The 25,560-nt window shown below is 37.8% G+C and overlaps 5 protein-coding genes across 6 annotated transcripts; 2 read left to right on the forward strand and 3 right to left on the reverse strand.

The window, feature by feature from the left end:
- Positions 1–334: 334 nt before the first annotated feature.
- LOC149020861 (COBRA-like protein 4) lies at positions 335–2,982 on the reverse strand. Its single transcript, XM_089149082.1, has 6 exons — positions 2,705–2,982; positions 2,536–2,615; positions 1,772–2,228; positions 1,451–1,598; positions 1,022–1,296; positions 335–890 (listed from the first exon to the last, which is right to left on the reverse strand). Exons 1-6 carry the CDS (start codon positions 2,859–2,861, stop codon positions 610–612), a joined length of 1,398 nt encoding a protein of 465 aa, XP_089005208.1. The 5' UTR covers positions 2,862–2,982; the 3' UTR covers positions 335–609.
- A 1,039-nt stretch (positions 2,983–4,021) lies between these two features.
- ATE1 (ATPase E1) lies at positions 4,022–7,337 on the reverse strand. 2 transcript variants are annotated; one of them, XM_089149084.1, is made up of 4 exons: positions 7,170–7,337; positions 5,885–5,981; positions 5,522–5,785; positions 4,022–4,517 (listed from the first exon to the last, which is right to left on the reverse strand). In XM_089149084.1, exons 2-4 carry the CDS (start codon positions 5,922–5,924, stop codon positions 4,300–4,302), a joined length of 522 nt encoding a protein of 173 aa, XP_089005210.1. In that variant the 5' UTR covers positions 5,925–5,981; positions 7,170–7,337; the 3' UTR covers positions 4,022–4,299. The 2 variants fall into 2 exon arrangements, with proteins under 2 accessions (XP_089005210.1, XP_089005211.1); XM_089149085.1 differs by having other exon boundaries at positions 5,885–5,989.
- Positions 7,338–8,141: 804 nt separating this feature from the next.
- LOC149020863 (uncharacterized) lies at positions 8,142–8,756 on the forward strand. Its single transcript, XM_089147003.1, has 2 exons — positions 8,142–8,302; positions 8,422–8,756. Exons 1-2 carry the CDS (start codon positions 8,184–8,186, stop codon positions 8,567–8,569), a joined length of 267 nt encoding a protein of 88 aa, XP_089003129.1. The 5' UTR covers positions 8,142–8,183; the 3' UTR covers positions 8,570–8,756.
- A 764-nt stretch (positions 8,757–9,520) lies between these two features.
- Positions 9,521–16,287, reverse strand: LOC149020864 (cytochrome b5). Its single transcript, XM_089149086.1, has 3 exons — positions 16,018–16,287; positions 10,650–10,716; positions 9,521–10,321 (listed from the first exon to the last, which is right to left on the reverse strand). Exons 1-3 carry the CDS (start codon positions 16,102–16,104, stop codon positions 10,071–10,073), a joined length of 405 nt encoding a protein of 134 aa, XP_089005212.1. The 5' UTR covers positions 16,105–16,287; the 3' UTR covers positions 9,521–10,070.
- A 3,049-nt stretch (positions 16,288–19,336) lies between these two features.
- On the forward strand, positions 19,337–23,592 carry LOC149020865 (PLC-like phosphodiesterases superfamily protein). Its single transcript, XM_089147004.1, has 8 exons — positions 19,337–19,809; positions 19,902–20,024; positions 20,443–20,565; positions 20,656–20,754; positions 21,076–21,379; positions 21,499–21,722; positions 21,859–21,945; positions 22,024–23,592. The coding sequence occupies exons 1-8, from the start codon at positions 19,720–19,722 to the stop codon at positions 22,057–22,059; spliced, it is 1,086 nt and encodes a 361-aa protein (XP_089003130.1). The 5' UTR covers positions 19,337–19,719; the 3' UTR covers positions 22,060–23,592.
- Positions 23,593–25,560: the final 1,968 nt, after the last annotated feature.

Consider the following 25,560-nt stretch of genomic DNA (forward strand, 5'->3'; position numbering starts at 1 on the left):
ACACTGCAATCAATGCATTGACTTGTCTTGCAGCTGGGTTCTTAGCTGTTGCCTACGATAATCCAGAAAACAGACTAATGTAAGATTTTAGTCATCTTTATTCGAAATGGAAAGTTAGTCTCTGGAGAGAAAATGAGGTTAGAGTTTATGGAAAAAAGCCTTTTCTTTTATTTTTGGTGAATCTGGAAGAAAACGTTATTTGGTGTGTAGGTACACAGGGCAGACTGATTTTGAGTACTGTCACTGGCTCACCAGATAATCTGGACCATGATTCAAAGCACATATTAAAGTAATACAGAAACTATGCATCAGGTTGATCATACATTTTTATGTGAATCTACACTGAGTGAACCTGCAATAGTCCATGGGGGTAATCCATTCAGTATTTGAGAAGATAAAGAACCCTACGTTGAATGTTTCTAATCTGTCCACAAAATTTACTATATTCAATTTTGTTACTTTGATCACTCTTACAGTTTGCATTACTTAAGATGGTTATAGAATAAAATTTGATGCTGAATGTACCTTCACCTCATATTAGAAAGGGGTTTGCTCTTCCTCTCTTCTAAACTTTCAGGGAACTCTTTTGCGTGTGTGCTCTCTCTACCATCAGACAATCATCAAGATGAAGAGCAGGGAAGCCACCAGTTTTGGGAGTGTAGAGGGCTTTGCAAGGGCAGAATTTGGAAGGAATGGGTATGTGTCAGGCGGAGGTAGCATGCACTCATCACCATTAAAATAGACCTTCCGTGGAAATGCCCATCCTTGCTTGAAAGTGAACGTGAGTGGATCCTTCTCAAGGAGTATCTCCGATTGTACATTTCCAAATTGCCCAGCCTCCATCAGCAGGTCGTTGTAGAATTTCATCCCATAAAACATGCCAGTATCATCTGCATTTACAATTACAGAATTTTTTTAGGGTGATATCCAGGAAGAAGGCACAAAAAGTAACCAGATCAAGATTTGTTTAGCAGTTGATATCTAGAGGGTGAAAGTGCATATGAAATTCTTACGAACTTACTTATGGATTGGTAGGGGACAAGAGGCTTATAGTCGAAACTGAAGACTTGAGTTACATTATTCAGATTTGGGTGCTGCATGACAAGTGTCCACTGGGTAAAATTCATCCGGTAGTTGAAGTTTGTGATTGCGATCTTCGCTCGCCAGTATGCCTTGTAGTTGAGTTTTACATGCCAATGCACTCTGATGGGGCACATATGGTGGGTGCACTGCAGTAGTGGTGTGTTATCCTTCCTTGTGGCGTTGATTGCACTGAGTGTCTTGGGATCATTATTTCTGTTACACACACCATTTACAAGCATTAGGGTTTAAAACCTTTATACATGAACATGATAAAATGTTTTACTGAAAAAGTAAGCATGATAATTACTATGAATCTAATCTGTTCGCTAGTACATCATATTGTTTGGATGTTGAGTTGGAGGATTACTTGACACAGTTTTTCTTGTTTTGGCATCCACAAGCACAAGCTGGGCATGGAGTTATGGTGTCATTGTAGAAGGTTGAGAAGGAGACACAACAATTTGGGTTCTTCCGGGCTAGGATCTGCGAATAAGTACAGGTTACATTCCAAGTCACTGCAGGAAAGATCAAAATTCAAGAAACATGTGTCATTAACCATACTCAGGGAACATAATTCAATAGTCCTTCAAAAGCTTCAAACTAGTAAAACTGATGAAAAAAATAAATAAAAGGTTGATTTCTTCATCTCATGTGACAGGGAACAAACTGAGAAAAACTGAAAACTTACTAAGTGCCTGGGTTTTCCGGCGATGGTCAGGAGTGAGGAAGAGTGTGGGTGGCACAATTTTTGCAGGCCCGCAAGTATAGCCGAGTCCTGGACCTAGCAAAGTGAAGTTCTTGGGCAGTTTCACTGTCTTGTTTGAAGTACCAGCTAAACCAACACTGACCTGGAAAGCAGAGACTGCCTGGGTAGGATCTTGACCCCATGCAGCCAACACTCCTCCTTTGCAGCAATTACTGTATTGTTGATTGTAGGGGACGCCGGGAAGTAAGTCAACAACTGTTGGGTTCCTCTTGCAACAGTGTGGGACATTTCCTTTGAACTTGGAACAGTCTCCTTGTTCTGTAGTTTGAGCTCCCACCATGGACCATATCACTTCTTTCTTTGCCCATGCCCATTGTAGTGTCCAACCTGGAGTCATTATGTGCCGGAACAGTTGGAAGTTGTTCATTGTAACCGTTGCCTGAAATCATGTTAATACTATCAGTAGTTCATATTATTCGCTAGGCCGGTGTAGTGCATGAATATGTGAAGATCGTGCTCGGCGCATTGGTCAATTGTCATGGGTTCAAGTCCTAAAAGCAGTCTCTGGAAATAGCAGTAAGGCTGCATACATTTGACAGTCACCAGCCCCTGAGTGTAGGAGCCTGCACTGGGTACAAGTCTTTTTTCTCTCTTTTTAAGTACATGAATTTCTGCTCGGATCTTACATTGGCTGAAGCAAAAAAGGCTAACTGATTTATCAAAACTATGATGATGGGGATACTCACAACATAGCCATCTGCAGTCCAAGACACAATGTCCCATTTGATCGTTATGTTTCCATTGGGATCTAAAGGATCATATGCAGCTAAATTCATACAACAGAGAGACAAGTCAGCAAAGAGAAAAGAAAGAAAAAGCAAATCATCAAATACTGGGATTAGTATATAACCATACCTGCAGGGGAGAAGATCATAACAAAGAACAAAGCCATAAGAGCGAATCTGAATTCGATGAATGTGAATCTGTGGCATTGAAGTTGGTTCTGAGGATGAGTGGGTTTGAAGCTTGCGGATCTTTCATGACATGGGTTTACTGGTTCAGTGAATGCCATGAGGTGAAGCTCACTGAGAATGTGGTAGAGTTTCTTCCTGAAATTCAGTGAAATATTGAGGTCTCCAGTGGCAATTCAAGCTCACTGGTGGTTTGAGAACATTGTCAAGCTTCAAAGAACATATCACTGGATATAAAGATTTTCTATTTCTCTCCATTAATTTTAGTTCGCATGTCCATAAAGACAGATGAGCACAACATCTCAACAGCACCAGTAGTTTTGCTTAGGATACAATTTTACACCAAACGCTCAGGTTGTTACGGGTGATATGACCATTCTGTCCCCAGTGTTGATTATTCTGTTTCTCAGCATTAGTCCATTATGATATAGGTTAATATCAAATGATACTTGGGAAATAAAAATGATTGAACATTGACATAAAATGAACTTCTCCCAGGGATAAGGGGTATTATGGCCATTTCAGTCTTGAACTGAGATATTGCGAGCTCACCTCAAACTCATAACACTGCCATCGGTCCTTCCATTCTCTCTTGTGATGGATACTTGTCCTTCCATTAAGTTTACAGTTGAAGCAAGCGTTCGAGGGTCAAGTAATCAGTCCCTTCTGATGATGACTCGTTAACTCTTTTAGTATTTGAAGCAAGTCTATAAGCATCAAGTGTACCAAGATTTCTTACTGGTAATCCAACAGTAAAAAACAAGTTGCTCTTTTACATTTTTTAACGAATAACTGGTGAATAGAATGGATGGTGCAAGGTCATCCAGGTGAAAATAATCCCAACAAACATTACAATTACAGCTACCCTGGCAACTTCAAATGGTGAGAAACCCTGAATATGATTAACAGAAAAAATGACAGAGATTCGTTTTTCCCAGTAGTAGTGAAAAAAAAGGGGCGGCAACATTGGTTTCATATTAACGTTTACTTTCGACATTCAGCAGAAATTGAACAGAAAAAGTCTGAAGAAACATGCTCCACGGTTGCTTTGTCATATGGTTACATACACGGTTGCAGTTCAAATCTAATTGTAACAGCAGAGAAATAGAAAAGAAGCCCAACCCAGCCTCATTGCACCCCCCCCCCCCCCCCCCGCTACCTGTGGAGAGTTATAAAGCACAAAAAGGAAGCCTTTGGGAAACAGGGCAAGCACAGGAAGCAAAACCTAGAGGTTGCTCTAAGGTCTTCAACAACCAGATTCATTGGATAACATATGTAGTCAACATTTGGGAAACAAGACTAGTGTGTTTTGTGTTCTATAGGGCATTAAATCACTTGTGGATAAACATCTAAAATTGTATTCACAGAGATGCAGTACATTATCTCTTCAGTTAATGTTTCACATGATTTTTCTTTAGTTTAAGTTCGAAAAAGAGAAACAAAAAAGGAAGGAAGGGGGGGGGGTGTTGGGGTGAGATTGACAACAAAAATCAGAATGTGGAAACTACATTACACCACAATTGACTGTTCCCTTCCCCATCACTGATTGTTCTGTTTCAAAACCTCTGCTTCTGCCATTGCCATGGGATCATCCTTAGTTTCAGTTGGCTCTTCAGTTTCCCCTTCTCTCTCCTCGGCCAATTTTTTCCTGTGCAACTCCTCTGCAGCTTCCATTGCTTTTCTGTTTTCCGCTTGCAAACGCTGCATTTCCTCTTCTTGTTGCTGACGTTCGAACCATGTATCAGCATCCGCCCAAACTGAGGGAAAGAACACAATCCATCAAATATTAGAATCCCAAAGCCTCATTTGAGAAAGAAAACCATGTTATGGTCAACATGGATATTGAATGCTTTCAGCAATTTAAATAAGAATGCATCCCGCAATCAGAAACAGCATGCCACTTTTCCAACTATGGAAAGCCATAAGAAGCAAAGTGCTAGTTCATTACATAGAAAAGGCAAATTCAACCCTTGACTTAGAAAAGAAGAAGCAAAAGCACTTATAGCATAAGAACCAGAAAAACCACATCGTTGTATAGGAAAAATATTTGGGAGAGGCCTCATTCCATTTTATGAACCCCTCAACAAAAGAATCAAAAATCAAGGAGTCTAAAGCACCTCAAGGAGAAAGAGTAACCATGACAGAACCTGAAAAACCATTATGACTTTGTTTTCTCCCCCCACACAACCCCCACACCATTTAGCAACCGGTTCCTCTCCCGGAAGCATGCCAGCCCAAACCACCACCCCCCGGGGGGTGCAGCCCCCAGCATAAAAAAGAAAAAAACAACTTCAAAGTAACACCATTAAGCTGCTCTAGTGTCATTATATGTAACATATTTAATACAATATATAGCAAATGGCAAGAAATGCAGTGTACAAGAACCCATTTAGTTGGAAAACAGTTTTTTGAGTTTGTGTTTTTAACTTCAAAATCTTAAGACCAAAGATAATGAGAAGAATCCACTAAGCAAGACTGAAGAAATCAACCCAAAGGAATGTTGGGCATCCTGTAAGCACTGAGAAGGACAAGAGAATTTCAGACAAGAATTAGAGAAAGCCAGCATGACCCAAGAGATAGAAAAGCAACACCATAAATGACAAAGGAGCATTCAATGTCTCTTCATTTTCCAATTCATCCAAAACCCATCAAAAGCAAACAGTGGAAAATAATCCAGTGATCACACAACAGGGAGATGTTTGAGAAAATAAATAGTAAGGCTAGGATTATGGATGTGTCAAAATAGGGAACATGAACTTACTTGGCTGAGCAGCCCAACCCTGTTCACCACCCTTAATTCTCTCGGGCAAGGCATAATTGACGGTGAGCACTCTTCCATAGAGCTCAGCATTGTCCATGTTGTCCATAGCAGCAGCTGCATCCTCCTTCTCAAGGAAGGTCACGAATCCAAATGATCGATGCTTCTGTGTTGCCTGATCCAATGGCGTCTTCACATCTTTTATATCCCCAAATGGTATGAATGTTGCATGTAGTATTGCTTCATTCACCTCCTCTGCTAGACCCCCTGCATCATCATCATCATTGCCATCATGACATTCATGTCTAATACAGATGGACAACTGTATATGTGAATAAAAAATACCAAAAACCATTACTAACTTACCTACATAGAGGGTGTTTTTCTGAACTGGGTGTTGTGCCATAGAGTTCTGGTTGATCTCTATACTCTGCAATCTTGTTACTCTTTCTGCTGCGCTTGTCTGTGACTCAGTGGAAGAGTAAGTTGTTTTAATTGATGAGTTAAAGCCGGGACCGCAGAAAATAGTGACAGTAAAGACTACATTCTAAATATTTCTAAACCTAAAGCAGAAAAAAAAAATTGAAAATGTATGGTACTTGAACAACATGGTACCAAAAAATCACACCTAAATTTGGGATAACTAAGTAAATGGCAAATCCAATATTTAGAGCAACTATAACAGCCAAAGTAAAAAGAGACAGGAATTGCATAGTGCATTCCAAATTCACAACCTACCGTACAAGTCTATATCATCAAAAGATCAATAAAAGAACCAAAACACATCATCCAAATTGCATCCAAACCGCAACATAAAAATTGTTAAGACCCTAAGTAGAGGCTGTAGAAGTAGGGGAGTTGTAGAGGATCAAGTCCATGCATGTGAGGGACAGGATCAGCTATAGGTACAAGTGGCAAAATCGTACTTGGAAGCACTCCCATGCTGTCCTACGTGGAAAGGGGTTCTTGCTAGTTTCGTTAGGATTTGTATTTAGCTATATAAGGGGAAAGCAGAAAATAGGTGAGGAGGGAATAAATTCAGTTTTGTTTGGCAAGGTTACTTGTAGCAAGGGAAAGAGCCTTGGCTGTGCATTGTGAGCAATGAGTTGAGATCTGTAGTGGAGTTTCGTTAGAGAGTGTAATTACCCATTTATATCTTCTTTTACAGATCGCCTTTTACTTTCAGGTTTAGCTAATTCAGAGAGTAGAATAGAACTGGTTCTGGTGTTTGATTATCCGATTGAGGGAGAAGAAGAGTTCTTATCACACATAAACATAAGCTACATAAACTGAACAGAATGCATACAATATTATAGAAAAATCTCCCCTCTTCACCGTTGCAATACCTAGGAGGCTAGGAAACCCATAAGGAATTTGGGGAGTACCAGAACAGAGATAATTTTAACAGTCAAACAAGCATCTAAGCCCACAAGAGTGGGAGAGAGTGGTATATAGATATTCAACCACGACCCCCACAGCCTATTCCGCAAACCCTATAGCCACCTCCCGAATTACCCAATATCTATTAAATGCTTCAGTGCCATAAACAGCTCTCATCTTCTTCCCTCAACAAAATTCTCATCCAGAATATGAACAATTAAATCCGCATGCAGGATGGATGAAGATAAAAAGTTTGGGGATTTGACGTAACCTGTTCTCGCAGGTCTGGAGGTTCACTGCTGCACTAGAAATCGGAGTCAAAGTGGGCCGGCCGTTGCTCTGGCCCTTCCGCTGCCAGGAGAGTGTGTGTGAAACGGATTCGTCACTAGAGGGTCTAGCCGTCTAGGTAAGAATCCTGAACGTTCCGGAGAAGGTTTTTCTTTCTTGGGTAATTTATGTTAGATGGAGCAAGGAACGATATTTCGTTCGTTTCGCCCCGTTCGCCGGGCGGCGAATTGGGCGAAATGGCGAAATATCGTTCCTTGCGTCTAATAACCATTGGATATTCTAGAACACGTGTCGCAAATCCTCTGGAGAAGACCAAGGGCCGCGGTTGAGGGCATTTTGGTCGATATAAGTAACCGCGTTGTTTATGTTTTGGTGTAAAACTCACGCGTTTTATACGGACAAAATTTGTAACTCGAATTTAAATTGTCAGGAAATAAATCTGAAAGAGCGAATCCATGTCTCTCCCTCTCTCTCTCTCCTCTCAGGTTGGAATAATCTGATAAGGATCTCCCTCTCTGTGTCTTTGAAGAACAAGGGCAGCGGTCGAAGGCATTTTGGTCCGCGTTGTTTTAGCCTTTTAGGGCATTATTGGGGATAAATAAATTGAATTTAAATCGCTATCGGATTGGAAAGATATTGATAAGAATATATGTCTCTGTCTTTAGAAATAAAATGCAGCAAGTCAAGATGGAGAAGTTAAGACAAACCAGAATGGCAAAAAAAACAACAAAAATACAAGGGGCTAAGCCTCTGGTTTTGGAGAAGTCAAACATGGAAAGGCAGCACACAGAAATGAGTGAAGGTTCCAGCTTATGATTCGTAGTCATCTTCTCCTCTTCCATGCATGAGTCAATTGTCATGCATATATATAGAGACGCCAATTACTACATCTCTCCATATCCAAGATTTTCTCTAGCAGTCATCGCTAATTCAGTTTTCCAGTCGGGTTTCAGTACTCAATCGCGGCCTCTGATCTCCAGAATCAATATTTCTTCGAATGGCATCATCTCGTTGGATCAAACCAGACGTGTATCCCCTCATAGCTGCAATGACCTTTGTAGCAGGCATCTGTGTCTTCAGCCTCACTAGGAACCTTCTCATCAACCCTGATGTCAGGTATTCACAGAGTCTCTTCTAGTCTTCTTCTTCTTCTTCTTCTTCCGCCTGTAGGTGAAGAAAGATACTAAACCCAGCAGTAATAACAAACACGGGTGTCGATGATTGTGTTTGTGCAGGATCAACAAAGCCCACAGGGCAACTGCAGTGCTTGAAAATGAAGAGGAAGGTGCCAAATACGCCCATCACGGCCTCCGCAACTTCCTTCGCGACCGCCCACCTCAGATCATGCCTGCCATTAACGAATTCTTCTCCCGGAGGGATTAGAAGAGAATATCTTGCTTGCGTTCCATCCACCTCCTTCATACATCCATTTTACAGTCATCGTTTGTTGCGTGAGGTCGTCAAATAAAATATATGTATCCATGATCACTTGTCATATATTCAATAAGCTTGCTGAATTATAACTTCTACTGCAATATATCAGCTCTTTAGGTCTTTGTATTATGTTTCTTCTTATTCTTATTCTTCTTCCCTTTCTTTCTTTTTTAGCTAAAGTAGATCCGCTACGTTCAGGTAGGGCATGCATCCATCCAATTGCCTTACTGGTTGCTTGGTACCATGGGCAGGACATTCAACGGCTAAGATATGAACACACGCCTTGGCTGGACATGTCATTCAGCTATGTCCTCCTCATTCCTCTTTACCACATATATAAGAAGATTTTCCTTACGAACCTTAACAAAATAAATCAAAGGTGGGAATCTCAATGGAACCCACATATCCTCTTCCTTAGTATACAGTGAAGGGGGGCTGAAGAGAGCATAGACCTCCCCACCTCCACTCTATTTTGATTTTTTATTGATATGGGCAGACCCTTGGGCTACTGACCTAATCAAAAACTGCTCGCTTAGGACTTTCCCCCTCTAAAATAGATCAATATAAATGCTTCCCCTGTGATGGTGCATGGGATCTCATTGGCAAAGTTTAAAGTATCCATGATACAACACTAATCGATACATATCCTTATTGAATATAACTTGTTCACTAGTATCCATGATACGATACTAATCAATATGTATCCTTATCGGATATAACCGAGTCACTACTAAGTAAATACATCTCTTTGTTAAATTGTACTAAAATGCATTAATCAATATGATACAATACTTGAGACGAGATGATACATTTCTTAAAATCTCCTAACTGGTATGATACTCGATACCAATACTTAAAAGTTTAAACCTTGGTTGTCAGTCCTATACATAAAGGCCACCCCAGGGCAATAGATCACTGTATCTTTTTACATATTTTTTTTCTTTGGGAAAAACTGGATTGCTTTTGAAACACTTTTGTCAATCATGTGCAAGAGCTGATTAGGTTTTTTCCATTCATATAGGATAGGCTATTAGGTTGAGAATGCATGTCTGGGAGTATGAAAATGGACTGTCCTCAATTTCAGAGTAAAAAGAATAGAAAAGACAAATAAAATCTCTGAATCTGAAATCACTGTTACTAACTTACTATAACCAACGATTGTATAAGTAAAACAGCGCGTGCACTGACAACGGATTTTATACCCAAAAAATAAAAATCCAAAACTCATAGCTGGATCAAAGATTTGGGTACAGGGATTTTGGCAATTTTGTGTGCTTGTTCCATAATGAATATATCCCCATCCTTTAAACCTCTTGCATACATAAAAATGTGTAACTATAAAAACTTTCTGCTATAGAAATTGCTAAAAGGCATGTTAAGGTCTCAATGATGGCTCAAAATTTGTTTGAACAAGTTTTCATGTGGTACTATAATCCAAATGGACAAGCTTTCACCTGGTACGCAGATACAAAAAGCCAGCCACCACCGATATACTGGCAATGGCGATTGGAACAACCCAGTATTGTGTAGTTATGTCCATTATCTTCTTCAGAGGGTCACTTGATTCGTTCTTGGAATAAATTTCAAGCTGCGGGATAGCTGGAATGGTTGGATCCAACTCCCCGATGCAATACTGCTCCATGAGTTCCCTCGCACTTTTACTGTGTCCGGCATCTTCAAATTCATCGGTTGCATCTTTCCCTTCAGCAAAATTTATGATTCAATATCACATCCAGAGATTATTTTCAATTCATTAAGGGTGCTTTTCCTGACAGCATGAGGGGAGAAATCCACCTGTATGCTGGAGACAGCAAAAAGGCAGTGTACCCCTGTGCATCAGGCTTTCGCCAGTGCAAGGTCTGGGGTGGAATATAATGTTCATTCCCTTATCCCTGCTTCACGGAGGGGATGTTTCCAACTCCAACACCAGCAAAAGCACTAATTAGGTCACAACAGGGCAACCTTAGCGTTGCACCAAGGTCCACCCTCTTAGCGTTACTGAAGAATATTATGAGGAAAAGAAAAATACCAGTGGCCGCAAGGAGGACATCATCTCCACCAGGGTGATCGTCCAAGTAACTTGTCACATTGTAAATCTATGGGATAACACAAGGAAATGGATGTAAATATCCACCCTGTGGTGGAAACAAAAGGAAAGAGTAAAAAAATGACAAACCAGCCATAGAAAATATTTTTGTATCAGAATTCACAAGCTGGACAAAAACAAATGGATGGACGATGACATCCACGAGAATTCACCGAAAGGAAAACTTTGGGGGGGGGTGTACGTAGTAATAACGCAAATTAACTTCAGCAAAATAAAGATCAATTATAGAGGAACACTCTACAATCCTACAAAAAAAATGATGAATCTAGCAGAACAAACTACAAATACATGGAATTAAGAGTGAAACAAGTTTCTGGTTAAATTCCATAACAACCCAAGGAGCTAATGGATGACGAACACAGACAATACGCCAAGAAACTTTGCATGACATGCATGCACCATCACTTAGCTCCTTGGGTTATTATGGATTTAAGTGTGAAACAAGTTTCTGGTTAAATCCTGTAACAACCCAATATGCCTGCGAAGGTGCATGCATGTCATACAAGGAAAGTTTTAATCACGTATTATTGTATCATGAGCATAAGATATCTTCAATTTTTTTTATTTATTTATTTTTAATTTTGGGGGTGGGGGGGGGGTTTAAGGGATTTCTTCATGAGGGGATAGAAAAATACAATATGTTTACCAATAAAATAGAAAAATACAATATGCCTGAAGATTCAGTTCTGAATCATGTTCCAGCAATTATCTACAAAGTCAACCCAAAAAAAAACCCTCAAAACTAATGCTTATTTTTGAATTCATGACCCCTCTAGAATGTTGCTTTGTTAGCCAGCAGAGACTTGAAGCTAAATCCATGATGGTCACTAGATCTTTATGGCCATGAGCAACCTAGTTTACGAAAAAAATCCAGTGACTTCCATCTTTTCAGACAGAACCTCCCACTCTTTGGCAAAAAAAGTCCACTTAAAAGAAATCCGCATATTTTAGGATCGGAATAAATACTCTACTTCCTACTTCTCTTAATAATTTTCATACTTTATCCTTCATCCATAGCATGGAATCCAATTTGATTACATTTACAAATTACAACAAGGGAAATAAACTACTTGGAGTAATGTGTCAACAAGAAAACTAGAAAAGCAACTCAAGTTAATGCAGTAGATGCCACAGGTTGATCAAATTTGGAATAGCTAGAAAAGCCAGTGTGGATTTGTGGCAAAACTCATAGCATAAAGTAAGGAAAGATCATGCTAGAGCTGATTTTGAAGTAACTTGGATACATATGCCATGAGAAAGTGGTTTGTGGTGGCATGGCATTGGAGAGAGGCCTTTGGATGGTCCAGCAAAGAGGAGTGATGATTCAGATTGAAGGAACCAAAAGAGCCAGGATGGCAGACCTAAAGTGACCCTAGGAGAAGTGAGGAAAAATACGTGTAGCTTAGCTCTTCCATTAAGTATGAACTTGAATAGACATGACTAGAGGAAAGGGATCCATGTACCCAACCCCATTAAGTTGGGATAACACTAGTTGTTGTAGCCGTCTGTCTGTTAAAACCTCATATTTCTAACATCAACAGGATAGATTTCATAGTGTAACAACTACGAGTAAGGTCAAGGTTCCTTTTGAATACACTGAATCCCTAAATGACAAGAGTCTGCAAAATGACAAATGGAGCTATGACTGTTTGAACTTGGAACCATAGATTCACTACTGAATCGGAAACTAGAAAAACAACAAGGTCTTTTGGAATCAAAGCATTCATAAGAGTCCATCAAAATAATTTAAAAGAAATTGAGTCCAAAAAGAGGAACAAAGAGAGAACTAGTAATTTAATCCATGGCAAGTAGCTAAACCAATGTCATGATTCATGAAGGCTTGGAAACTCATCCATCAATCATAAAAGCCACATATTCACATTATGTTCTTACATAAACTTCCATAAATGAATAATAACCAAACACAACTGACTTTTTGTACTCTGTAACTTGGGGTGGGGGAAGTACAAATAATGCACACACAGAGAAACTTGACTTTATTTTCATTCATCAAAGAAGAAACAAATGCAAGTAGTGGATGTGTTTCCATCAAGTACCGAAAGAGATATCACAACTTTTGGGTTGTGACGAAGAGAACTCAAAAATCAAATTCTAGATCAAAGAAGGACAGATGTAACAGTGGTTTTAAAGAAAATAAATATTTTAACAGATCATGCATAACCAAGCAACACATTTAAGCTGAGTTGACTCAGTTACAATTCATAGAACCAAAACTAGTGACCATTAAAACCAATTTTGAGATGGATCAATACCGATTCAAAGGATTCCTCTAAAAGTTACTGGAGAGGGGTCCATGAAGGGCAGAGCCAGTGATTTATTTTGAAGTGACAATTCGTTGTTTGACATTAAGGGACTCAATAACAGTCATCACAAAAGAAAATTGATCATATGAAACTTTCACTTCCTAAACTGCGCGCGTCCAGGGGCCTCTGAAACGTTAGGAATTTTCTCACAGACAAAAGAATGTCATTTTCATGCCTTCTTCACTAGAGTGAACATTACCAAAAAAACCATGCACTAACGTCGGGTTCTTTATATATATATATTGGCAGGGGGTGGGGGGATTGCATAGTTGTTCAGAATTTGAAGTTAAAGAATGATAGGTAAGATCAAAGTGAAACATTTGTTGCTTCACATTAGACCCATTTTCGTAAGTTTAAGGAGAAAACGGCAGTTGGTATACATTGGTACTGCAATAACTCACCATAAATTGTAACAGGTAAAAAAAATATCATCCATATCTTGACAACACTATAGAATAATACTACTTAGGAGACAATCAAACAACCATAAAAATTTGCTATCAATGTGACAACTCATATGCTGGCATCATAAAGAACACCATTTTCAAGTTTCTTAAAAATAATTCCTAGATGTTTCTTCATGGTTTGTTCCAAACAAGCAGGCATCTTTTTCCAAAAAAGATAACAAAGAACTCGTACACATTCTATATCAAAAGCTTCATAACAAATAACCATATACTAGTTCTGCCTCTTTCTTAATTTAGTGTCACCTTCTAGGATACTTGAGAATGGGTATGCAACACTAGACATCACTACACATCTTGTGAAAATTACGAAAAAAGTGTTAGATGGTAACTTCCAATGAAATCCAACAAAAGGAAACCTTTGTGTGCTGACCATATTTTTATTGTCTGGGACAATTATAGACAGCAGATATATACATGTCAAGACATAAATTTTGCAAACGGTATGCAATTGATGTAGAGCAATGTGTCCAGCCCCCAACCCCCCCCCAAAAAAAAAATTTGAATCAACATAAGGCAGGCCCTATAGCCATCTCAAGTGGAAATTTGCATGGTAATAATCCAGAAGAGTAGCAGTCTTGAATGGAGATGATTTTGACAAGATTTCTTTTCACTGATTTCAAATGGAACCAATGCCAAACATGTGGGGAGGATATTGCTGAGAACTGACAGACTTACTCATAGACCCTGGATTATTAAATTATTATAAGGAAGACTTGCTAGGATAGGTGCTTGTTTTTATCCAAGTTCATTTACAGTTATTTGATGTAATTAAATTTGGAGATACATTGGGAATTTTTTTCCAATGAAAATTTGGAGTTCCATTTGTTTTTAGAAATTTCTTAGGATGAAATTAATTGGTTCATAAATAAAAGTGAGACAAGCCAAGTCGAGTTTGAGAAGAAAAGAAAAATCTGAGTTTGATTAAAAAAATCAATGGCTGTGAGATACAGTTGAGAGGGCGAGAAGCCAATCCTATGAGATTGGAAGAGGCTCAATCCGATTTATCCTTTTTTTTGTATCTTCTATTTTGTGTTCTGTTTTTCAACCAATATTCTCTTGGTATTTGGAGATTATCAAAAGGGATAAATCTGTAGGTGAACAATGTGATCGGTCTCCTACCCAATCCACCAATTGAATATAAACTTTTGAGGATAAACCCTACACCTAATAAGGCTACTTGATCGGAAGATCTGCCATCAAAACGCCATAAAGTCCATTCTGGAATTGTGAGCCATATCAGATTTGCTTATGATCGGTTACTGTGATTTGTTACTTGAGTCTGGAATCTATTTATCATGTTTATGATCCTGCCTCTGGTTAGATCATTTGTGATCTGACTCTACATTAGTAATGCTATGTAACTATGTTTTTGGCAATTTCCATGTGATGATAACAAATTAGATACCTACACTCAAACAGTTTAACCTTAATGTGGGAAGATTATGAGAATTTCTTTCATGATGTACCTTCCTCTTAGAACAAGAGAAATTCAAAGTATATCAATGAAAGGTCTCAACATGAAAGGATACATTTTGCGAGATTCCTAAGACCCATTAAGTAAGGTAAAAGGTGAGTTTGTTGTTGTCCAGGAACCCGGACCCAACTTAGTTGTTTCCATACATATCTTAGCCTCTTCAATAAAATGCATATGAACTTACAAAGCATATGCTGCAGGCAAGATGGGAAGAATGTGTAGTGTTCAAAAAAAAATACAAACAGCAGGCAGAAGCTACCCTTATATAAAGGACCAGACAGCAAGGTCAAATGAGCATCTATTAGACCCCACAAATCAAGTTTATCATCAATGAACAAGGTTCAAAACAAAGGAAAAACTCTCACTAGCGCATGAGGGGTGTCTTTGAGTTTTCAAATGATGACAAGAAGTCACACGGTAGAATAAGCAACATTCGGATAATCTTCAGCACCAAAAAAAAAAAAAATGCAGCATATGCACACAAGAACAGAGAGAAAACAACAGGACAAAACCTAGCATTTCGTAAAGGCGCGTAAAGCAGAAATTCATGAACCTTGTCCATTTAAGTCTAAAGCTACCTCCATATTAATAAAACCGTCCAGCCATCCAATCTATAGCTGAAACTTAAATTTGGATTCAGCAGTCAAGACAGTTTGCAAATACGATTAATATGTTCAGCAGAAAGATGAAAGAGCCGGATTGGCATTGAAATTAAAGAGAGACGATCCGCAAAAAGAATCAATTAGTAATGAGATCACTTGTACACTCCATTGGAGCCAAGGGAAAACTTCTCTCGTGCAAAGAAATAGTAAACCTAGGAAACAATTAACATGGTACGCATAACACACAGGCAGCAATCAATTAACAAGTAAAATCGATATAAGATCTCTCTATCTCTCGCAGTTTTTGTAGCAGGATCTAAAGCAGCAAATACCAGGAGATAAATCTTAAACAATCAAAACCCACGAAGAAATCAATCCATAGAATAAGAAAGGAAGGAAAATAAATGGCTTGGTGGATCATACCTTTCCATCTACAACTATCCAACAATCTTCTCTAGTACTATGTTGAGCTGCCTCTTGCATGGTGTAGATCCTCGTGAGAGTAGGCATTTTCGGACGGCAAGGGAGAGAAGGTTCTTCGTGTGTGGTTTCAGTTAATTCGGCCTCACGAGTCTTGACCTCGTCTTCCCTTCTCTCCTTCCGTTCTCCAGAGACTCCAACAGCTGCAATTTATACCCAACTACCCATGGTGAATGGAGATACAGAGATACTCTCTTCAATCCCTTCAGCGCTGGGCGGCCGCGGCCTATCCGGCTATCCCTATTGGATTCGATTCGGATATCAGGATCCGGATCTGGATCTGGATTCGGGAAAGGGGAGGAAGGAGAAACCCGGGGGCCTGCGCGTGTTGAAAATTTGAAATCCCTGCGGCAACCAATTATAATACAAGGAAAAGCACTTTTGAAGGGGCTTTAGGTCAATGAACAATAGTTTATTTATTTAATTATTTTTCCAAGAGAGTTATTTATGTACAAAGAAATTGTTATGTTTTTTCTTCTTCTTTTTTTTTGTAACTTAAGTGCCTGTCTGGTTACATGTGGCTAGAGATTTCAAATATCTAGAGATTTCAAATCTAGGGAATCATAATTTATAAAATTAAATGTTTGGTTGTGGAATGAAATTTATGGATTCATCCTAAAAAACTATTTGATCAACGTGATTTTTGTGAATGTGAAAATGTATAGCTTTTTTGAAATCTTTAGATTTCACCCCTTACCCATAAATTTACAGATTCACGTTTTTAGTGTAAAAAGGTAAATCTCTATATTTCATGAATCTAGAGATTTTTACAACCAAACGGGTATAATTATCAGATTCATGAATCCAGAGATTTGAAATCTCTGGATTCGTGAAATCTCTGGATTCATGTAACCAAACAGGCCTTAAAGAAATTGTTATGCTAAAGTGAAGAATAAATGTTCCCTTGATGAATACAAATTTTGTTTTCGCATGGGGTGACATTGTAATTCTAAAGCACTCAAGAGAGTCTTTTACTAGGATTTGGATCCTCTCCATGGAGGATATCGCCAATAAAGTGCCACTGAGCCCTTAGAAAATGCTGCGTGTATGATTCCAATCTAAAGGCTATGGTAAAATAACTCTTTTTTTATTCAACTTGAAATCTGCTTACTATAAAACTTGACTAATATCTCAAAACCTAATTTAGTTCTCAAGTTTTCCTCCACTTTCCTAATAAAACTCCATTGAAAAAAAACATACAAAGAAGAAGAAGATAACGACGTTGAAATCACTCCCTTCTCTTTCAATAGAGTTCAAATAAAGCTCAACTGAAAAAAAAAAACGAAGAAGAAAAAGAAGTCAACATTAAAACCGCAAAAGTGGAAAAATGTTAAAAGCGACTGTTGTTCAATGTCTTCCATTAAAAAAAAAAAAAGAAGAAAAGTCGAGTATTTTTTGGGAACGTGATTAGTGGCTTTTAGGTTTCCCTTTACAAAAATAGTCACTAAATGTTTCATTTTACAAAATTAACTAAAATTGTGTTTGTATTTATAAAATTAGCCAAAATATTGATTTTTCACCTTTTTAGACATTTTTTACCCCTAAAACTGATCACATCGAGTGAGTAAATCACTATTTTATCCAAAAGGGAAAAGTCATTATTTTTTCATACCCTTTGGATATTTTCACCCCTATACTAGTATGGTCAATTTTAGGGGGGAAAATGTCCAAAGAGGTGAAAAAACACTATTTTGGCTAGTTTTGTAAAAGCAAATTCAATTTTAGCTAGTTTTGTAAAGTGAAACATTGAGTGGCTATTTTTGTAAGGGAAAACCTAAAAATAGCTAATCACGTAATTTTCCTTAGAATCTTCTTGCAAAAATTTTCTTAAAAAAAAAAGAATAAAAAATTAATGATTAAAGTCCAAATAGATTTACTTATCAGAGAGTGTTTGGATCTAATGGAGAAAATGAAAACGAAGTCTCTGAGGGATAAAACGATAGGCTGAGGAAGACGAAACGACAGATAATTTGGAAAAGTAGAGGGAATTTTGGAAACTAAATCGGGTATGAGAATATTAGTCAAGTTTTTACAGTAGCGTGAGTTTCAAGTTGGGTAAAGAATGAGTTGTTTACCAACGGGGTTGATTCAAGTGGTGAGCAGTTTGGTCCGCTTAAGCAAGGTTTCGGTATCGAATCCTTGTGGATGCAAAAAATCACTGTTGAGAGACTCACCCACCACAACTAGGTGTGCGACGCGGGTCTAACACCGGTTTATAAACCTGGGTTTGGCAAACCAAAAAAAGAATGAGTTGTTTTATTATAACTTTTAGATTGAAATCAGATACGTGGCATTCTCTGAGAGCTCATTGGACACTCTATGAGCAATATCCTCCCTGAAGAAAATTCAAACCCATTTTATGATTGCATGAATAAATTATTTCATATTTGTATTGATTTTTTCTTTTTTTGGAAAGTTGAAGCGTTGCTATGGAAGGTTTTTGATAAAACAAAAATTATCATGAATCAAAATCCATAAAAATAGTATTAAAGTTGGAAAATATGTTTTTGAAATTTCTCTTATTTCTTTTTTAGGAGGTGACATCCTAATCCTTTATAAAGTTAATAAAAATCATTTAATCAAAACTTAGGCAAAGTCTAACAAAATTTTATTATATGCATGCCTATAAAATACCCTAAACATCGTACCAAAAAAAAAAAAAAAACCCTAAGCATGCCTATCATTTTCTTGTTTTTTTGGGAACAAACGTAATGTATCACTTACCTCTTATTGTTTTGTTTATTTACTTACTTATTTATTTATTTATTTTTCTTCTTATTATTATTTTGTTTGGAGTGAGTTGGGGAATAAGGTCACCTATATATTATATTAATTCTTAGATACTTTTATGGGTATATTTGGATAGAAATTTTCTTACCCAAAATCAAGAAGTTGATTTCAAAATTCATTCTTTGCTAATATAGATACTTTCTTGAGTATACTTTTGATAGAATTTTCTGACCCAAAATCAAGAAGTTATTCACATATACTTTGTTACTCTGTTATCACTAATAGCCTAAAGAAGAAGAAAAAATCCATCCTACTTCACAACTGTCTTACCTAAAATGTTGATTTTATTTTATTTTCCCCCTGAGTTAAATTCTGACATATGATAAAGAAATTAAATATTAAAAATTTACCAGATTAAACCTACCTAAGGTTTCCTTATTGGTCAAAAAATATAGATTAGCTACATCAAAAAATCTCTTTGGCATGAAGAACAGCTTACCTGGAAATTCTTCATTGGTGGTGGCATGTTATCTATGAGATACCCCTTGCATGACAACATTTGAGGGATTTTGCATGGAAGGTAAGATCTTTACAACTCTCCCATAGGAATGATCGATAATAAGTAGTCAATAAATTTTCTTCCTGTACTTTCCTTATTTTTGTTTCAAATTCATAAATGCTCAGCCCAACTCCTTCCCTGAAAGGTGTTCCTTCCATCTGTGTTGCGGTGTCAACCATGGAAATTCTAACGTGCTGCGTTTGGATTCCCAGCCGATATTGGCAAAACTACTGTTGGCTTTTGCTTCTTGTTGTATCTGAAGGCTATAAACACTAGTGCCTCTCTCACTTCATCCTCTGGAGCCTGCAATTCATCAAACCCCGTTTTTTTTTCTTCTCCTGTAGTCATAATCTCAAATGGGTCTTCTGCAAAACACGCTATTGATTGTAGTTTCAGTTGTACTTTGCGTTGCTTATGCTGCTGCTTGTTCTAATGGTGAATGCAGGGTCAGTACTAAGTGCTCATTTCTTCGAATTTCCAAGCTTTACTGACTAGTCATCTCTCCGCTTAGTTTGATTTTGATAATTCCAAATTGCAGCTCCTCGATGATTGCTCGTCTGATGGAGATTGTATGCCTGGGCTCTATTGTTTCAACTGCCCAGAACAGTTTTCGGGTTCCAAATGTGTGAGGTCAAAATATACTGACCAATTCAAGCTATTGGTATCTCTCTCCACCTTTCCCTCTATTAGCCACCTTACTTTTGCATTTTGATTCAGTTTGATTATTTTTTCCGGGTTTATTTTCAATGGAGATACCTGTAGTTCGTAATCAAAATAGTAGAGAATCTCGAAATATTGAAAAATCAAGATGGTGGGAGTTGGTAGGCAACCCAATCAGGAACTAATCATGATCAACATTCTAGTCAAGGTTTGGAACCCTAATAATTTGGGTGAGAATTACTTCCTTATGTCGATGTCAAAACTACGAGTGAGAGAACTACATTTAAGTTATTTTTGGTAATTACATTTCAGAGGTTTTTTTTTTTTAAGAGATTGGTAAAATTTTGCTTTTCAGTTTAGGGATAAGTAGGACTGTTGATGCTGATGTTAATAAAAAAGGGGTATGCTTTTTGTCACAGAATAATTCATTGCCATTCAATAAGTATGCATTCTTAACAACGCACAATTCCTTTGCTATTGATGACGGGAAGCTGCGATTTACCTTTACAAACCAAGAAGACAGCATCACTGATCAGCTAAATGTATGATTCCTTTTAATTTTAGTTTTTCAGAAAGAAAAAAATTCAATTTAATTTTGATGTTTTAGTCTTTATCCATCTTGCAACTTGCAGAATGGTGTTAGAGCTCTTATGCTGGATATGTATGATTTTAAAGGAGATGTTTGGTTGTGCCATTCTTTCAAGGGAAAATGCCATGACTATACTGCCTTTGTGAGTAAATCTCTCTTTCTTTTCCATTTCCTTGTATGAACTGAAGTACTTCCTTAATAACCACAAACAATGAACAAGTAGTCTTCACTACTCTCCCCCCCCCCTCTTTTGGTGTCATTCAAGGATTTAAGTGGAAAACACAATTAAATCCAAGGTGAGTAGCCCCAAGCAATTAAGAGGAGCTGAACACAGGTTGCCTATCGATCAAGATCCATGCCGGCTGAGCTACTCCGCACCCCTTATTTAATCTTTTGTGCTTCTAAATGCACCTCCATAGCTGTTGTCATAAGTACTTGGCACTAAGTTGATTTCATTTCCCAGGGGCCAGCTCTAGACACCCTAAAGGAGATAGAGGCCTTCTTGTCAGCCAACCCATCAGAGATTGTTACATTGATCATAGAAGACTATGTTGAGACCCCGAATGCATTGAAAAAAGTCTTTACTGATGCTGACTTGATGAAGTACTGGTTTCCAGTGTCAAGCATGCCTCAGAAAGGTCAGGACTGGCCACTTGTAAGTGACATGGTTGCTAAGAACCAAAGGCTTATAGTCTTCACATCAATAATGTCTAAACAAGAGGCTGAAGGAATAGCATATCAGTGGAATTTTATGGTTGAGAACCAATGTAAGCTACCAAAATAATTTCACCACCTGTTTCTAGTAGACTCTGTTTTAGAATTCAGGGGACTACACTGGCAGATCCTGAATCATATATTTGTTTTGCAAATGAATCTGGTCATGTAGATGGAGATGAAGGAATGCATGAAGGAAGTTGCCCTAATCGAGGTGAATCGCCTCCCCTTACTGACAAAAGTAAAGCTTTGATTCTTATGAATCACTTCCATTCAGTCCCCATCAAGCAAATTGCATGCGAAGATAATTCAGATGATCTCGCCAACATGCTGAACACATGTTACAATGCTGCTGGCAATCGATGGGCTAATTTTGTTGCGGTTGATTTTTACAAGGTACAATGATTATATTCCATTAGGGTTAACTTCCCCAACTCAGAACCAGGACAATTCAGTAAGCAATGCTACTTCATATACATATACAATCATGTGTTTATATGTGATTAAATGGTATATTTTCATTTGTGTCCAGAGGAGTAGTGCAGGAGGAGCATTTCAAGCTGTAGACACCCTAAATGGGAGATTGCTATGTGGGTGTAATGATGTGCATGCATGTCTGGTAAGGTTCCCCCTGCATAGTCTTCCCTGCCTTACACCATTTAATCTAACTAGTCTTCTTTTTTCTTTGTTGTCACAGCCAGGATCGTCGGCAGGAGCCTGCACTCCCCCATGAGAAACAAAGTATGAGGATTTAATCTTTATGTTTTTGCAAAAAGCTTTAGCATACCCAGTAAATATAACAGTATAAATTCATCCCGGCTCACAATCCACATGCTCTAAAATGCTAAATAGTGTTGGAATAAAATGTTCATTGTGCAACATCTAATTTGTCATGCATGAACACCCCTGATATGGTAAAATGCTCTGCTTTTGATGTTCTTTACCCACTATGTTTCTGTATTTTGGTTCATTTGGATTGAGGGGAGGTAAGGTTGGTAAACTGTAGAGATATTAAACATGAGTCTATCAACTAAATTATTAGTTGGTTCTATTTTGGTTTGGGCTGGGAAGAGTTTCCAAAAGTCTGAGCCGTTTAGACCAGTGGAACTGACCAATTGAACCGACATAAAACCAGAATCCAATCAAAAGCTGATTTAGCCTCAGAACCTATTCCTGGGAGTATTGCAGATATAGCTTGTTTAGTCGATATATTGAATGATATGTTGAAACAGCTTTAAGCCCCTGAAGCCCAATAGAATAGCAGGGATTGACTACTGGTTGAAACTAAAATGGGCGCTTGATAAGCCCATAACAAGGCAATGGAAGCTCATTCAGGCACTGCATGAGCAGAGAAGTCAACTATGTATCTTTCTGATTCATGACATTGCATTGGATTCCATCCCCTAAAGAATGGAAAAGAAACCATTAAAAATTTGTTTGAAGCAGAGAAATTCTTTTACATTTTTTCCCCCCTTCTTTTTCTTTTGGTAATAGCTTGAATGGCAACCTGAATAGCAAGCAACCAGGCTCACTAGATGATCAACTATCTCAAGAACAAGAGTCAAAAGTTTTGAATCAGTGTTTTTGAGACATGAGCATTAACTTAGTGCTTAAAAGTGATCTATTTAAGCGGTTTCTTTTCCCACTTTTAGTGAGGAGCATGTGATTAGGTAGGTTAGAAGGCATCTAACACATGCTACCAATTCGAAGTTAGTAATAATAATGATAATTTAAATACTGATTTCATGAGTACACAACATATGATATGATATCAAAATGCTGTGATCTATCCAATCTCATGTTATCAAGATTAAGTAATAATTTGCTTTGATATTGCTTAGTACTAAAGTGTTAAATTATGGGGCTCTAAATGGATCAAAAATTCTAGTGGAGTTAAAAGAGATGAAAAAGAGAATTCGTTAATCATTGCTTAATTTATGGTAACTCGTAGCCCTATAGAATTAGGGTCTAAAACACTTCAAATCTAATGAAATAAGATAGGAACCTAACCTAGTCCATTGATTTCTTCAGATGATAACTTGACATGTATATATAGGCTTACTAATTGTATTATTGGATTCAACTTTACTTTATCAATAGTCCATTTCAGATTCTCTTTTTTTTTTCTTCTTCTTTCTCTGGAGAAGAATTGCATGCAAATGGGTATTCTTTCTTGATTGTTCAGTACCAATCTCTTTCAATAGAAACATGGGATCACATTTTGCAGTTCGAATTTATAAAATGGTAAGAGGAAGAGGAGGAAGAGGAGGAAGAGGAGGAAGAGGAGGAAGAAGAAGAAACAAGATAATAATAACAGAGGCAAGTACTTGCACAGAGACATTTCAGCATCAAACAAAAGGTATGGGGACCTTAACACATGGGGAAGTGGGTGTGGGGTGATGGGGGGTCTTTAATTTTTAGGGTGAAGCCAAGCAAAGGTAGAATCTTTTGCAACATGTTTGTTGGAAACACACATCTTGGGAGTAATCTAGCTGTTCATTCAATAGATTTATCCTTCAATGAATTAAATATGAAGCATACGTTTTCTTCTTCATCTTCTTGCGCCCTGCCTTCTAATACATCCAACTGTCCTGTTTTGTTTACTTTTGGTTGCTTTTATTAACCTCACCACTTGTTACATGACCAAGAAAATGGAATCAATTCTCCGAAATGAATTGGGTTCAAAGAGAATAATTAAGATATAAAACTGGTGAAAATCCCAGAACAGAGAGAGGCTCAGCATTCTATGTGGAAGATCTCTATGTTTCAACGATTTGAATCTTTTGGGTCCCTTTTAAAAAAATTGACAATGATCAAGGAATTGAAAAGTTAAAAAGAAACTTCGCAGCAACCATTGCAGCTACTTTTACCTCGTTTTTAATGTAAAGCGAAAAAGTCTAGTTGAAAATAATGGTATGTATCATTTTCCAGAAAAATTGTTCTGTTACTCCTGTAGATCATGGGATTTGCAAAGCTCGAGACCTTTCACTTTAATGCTTTTAGTGGGTTATTTTTATAAGAAGATGATTGGTTGGATGGACCATTTTATGAAGCAGATGAGTTCAACAAGTTTGGTAATCAAATATATTGATACACAGACAGAGAATCTGATGAGATCATATCTGATAAACTAATCCTGGTCCACACTGAAGCATCTTCCAGTTAAATAGAAGAGAAGGCGAAGTAGAAGAGAAACACAGAAGCAAATTGAATATAAAAGAGAAATTTCAATCTGGAAATTGGGAAGAGCCGAAGAGGTGAGAGACAGCAATGGCGGACAGAGGACGGAAAGCACATTGAGACAAAGTCTATCATTTTCATTGTAATAAAACAAGTGCACGTGGGTCTACGCACTCACGTGTACCCACACGTGCACGTATGTGTCATATTCGTACCCACCACAGAGGCACAGAGTTCTGAAGTAGCAGAAGCTCTGTTTGGAGTTTGGACTTTGGAGTGTTCTTCTTTTTCTCTCTCCTTGTTCCCGAATTCCAATGGGATAAGGAGTTAAAAAATTGTTCTTTTTTTTTCTATTTTATTTGTTTCATGAGATTCTCGCTGTGTTTATTTGTATTCCTGGAATGTATTCTTCAATCTTCATGCATAATGCATTTCAGTAAATCAGATTAAACAGAGGCTCTGTTCTTCCCTCATGTAAATCCAAGAACTGTTTGCCCGAATGCTTAGAAAAACAAAAGGAATCATAAGATATTTGGAATAGATTTCACATTAGAAATGGAAATTCCGGTCCACAAGTAGGGCCAATCTCATCTAGTATCAATTTCCAATCTTTTTGTGGGTGGGATTTGTTGAAGATAGATTTGCATAAGTTGTATATTCTCTCTCTTCTGTTGACATATGTATCTCCAATAATTAGAAGCTAATAATGGTAGAGAGAGAGCAAAAAGAACAAAAGAACAAAACAGAGGCCCTCGTGCAAATGAGAAGCTCTTCTGCATGTGTTCATCCCTCCTTTTTTTCCATTAGCCCATCACTCCACTCTCCACCAAACCAAACCCATGTGGTGCTGGACATTTCAATGAACTCTCGCTCTTTTTAGTAATACCGTATTCATCCTTTATGTACTTCCGTGCAGCTCTTGGAATCCATCAACATCAAAACCACTCTTATCTGATGTCTCTGTTTCTCCTAATTTCTCGCAGATAACCCAAATTCTTTTCTTTCCTTGATGTTCTTTCCTATTCTTTCTTTCATGGGATGATTGATAAGTCTA

This window comes from Hakea prostrata, chromosome 3 (genome assembly GCF_041222555.1).
Source record: "Hakea prostrata isolate BN-2017 chromosome 3, UWA_Hpros_2, whole genome shotgun sequence".
Taxonomy (NCBI): domain Eukaryota; kingdom Viridiplantae; phylum Streptophyta; class Magnoliopsida; order Proteales; family Proteaceae; genus Hakea; species Hakea prostrata.

What these genes read in the sequence shown, in the direction of transcription:
- LOC149020861 (XM_089149082.1), bottom strand. Translation starts at nt 2,861, where the DNA reads ATGGCATTCACTGAACCAGTAAACCCATGTCATGAAAGATCCGCAAGC. An exon ending in GGACTGCAGATGGCTATGTT is followed by an intron (nt 2,229 to 2,535) that starts GTGAGTATCCCC and finishes ACATGATTTCAG; the next exon opens with GCAACGGTTACAATGAACAA. An exon ending in AACAAGAAAAACTGTGTCAA is followed by an intron (nt 1,297 to 1,450) that starts GTAATCCTCCAA and finishes TGTGTGTAACAG; the next exon opens with AAATAATGATCCCAAGACAC.
- ATE1 (XM_089149084.1), bottom strand. Translation starts at nt 5,924, where the DNA reads ATGGCACAACACCCAGTTCAGAAAAACACCCTCTATGTAG. An exon ending in GAAAAACACCCTCTATGTAG is followed by an intron (nt 5,786 to 5,884) that starts GTAAGTTAGTAA and finishes ATGATGATGCAG; the next exon opens with GGGGTCTAGCAGAGGAGGTG. An exon ending in GGGTTGGGCTGCTCAGCCAA is followed by an intron (nt 4,518 to 5,521) that starts GTAAGTTCATGT and finishes TCTTTCCCTCAG; the next exon opens with TTTGGGCGGATGCTGATACA.
- LOC149020863 (XM_089147003.1), top strand. Translation starts at nt 8,184, where the DNA reads ATGGCATCATCTCGTTGGATCAAACCAGACGTGTATCCCCTCATAGCT. An exon ending in CTCATCAACCCTGATGTCAG is followed by an intron (nt 8,303 to 8,421) that starts GTATTCACAGAG and finishes GTGTTTGTGCAG; the next exon opens with GATCAACAAAGCCCACAGGG.
- LOC149020864 (XM_089149086.1), bottom strand. Translation starts at nt 16,104, where the DNA reads ATGCCTACTCTCACGAGGATCTACACCATGCAAGAGGCAGCTCAACAT. An exon ending in GGATAGTTGTAGATGGAAAG is followed by an intron (nt 10,717 to 16,017) that starts GTATGATCCACC and finishes GTTATCCCATAG; the next exon opens with ATTTACAATGTGACAAGTTA. An exon ending in TGTCCTCCTTGCGGCCACTG is followed by an intron (nt 10,322 to 10,649) that starts GTATTTTTCTTT and finishes ATTTTGCTGAAG; the next exon opens with GGAAAGATGCAACCGATGAA.
- LOC149020865 (XM_089147004.1), top strand. Translation starts at nt 19,720, where the DNA reads ATGGGTCTTCTGCAAAACACGCTATTGATTGTAGTTTCAGTTGTACTT. An exon ending in GCATCACTGATCAGCTAAAT is followed by an intron (nt 20,566 to 20,655) that starts GTATGATTCCTT and finishes TGCAACTTGCAG; the next exon opens with AATGGTGTTAGAGCTCTTAT. An exon ending in ATGATGTGCATGCATGTCTG is followed by an intron (nt 21,946 to 22,023) that starts GTAAGGTTCCCC and finishes TTGTTGTCACAG; the next exon opens with CCAGGATCGTCGGCAGGAGC.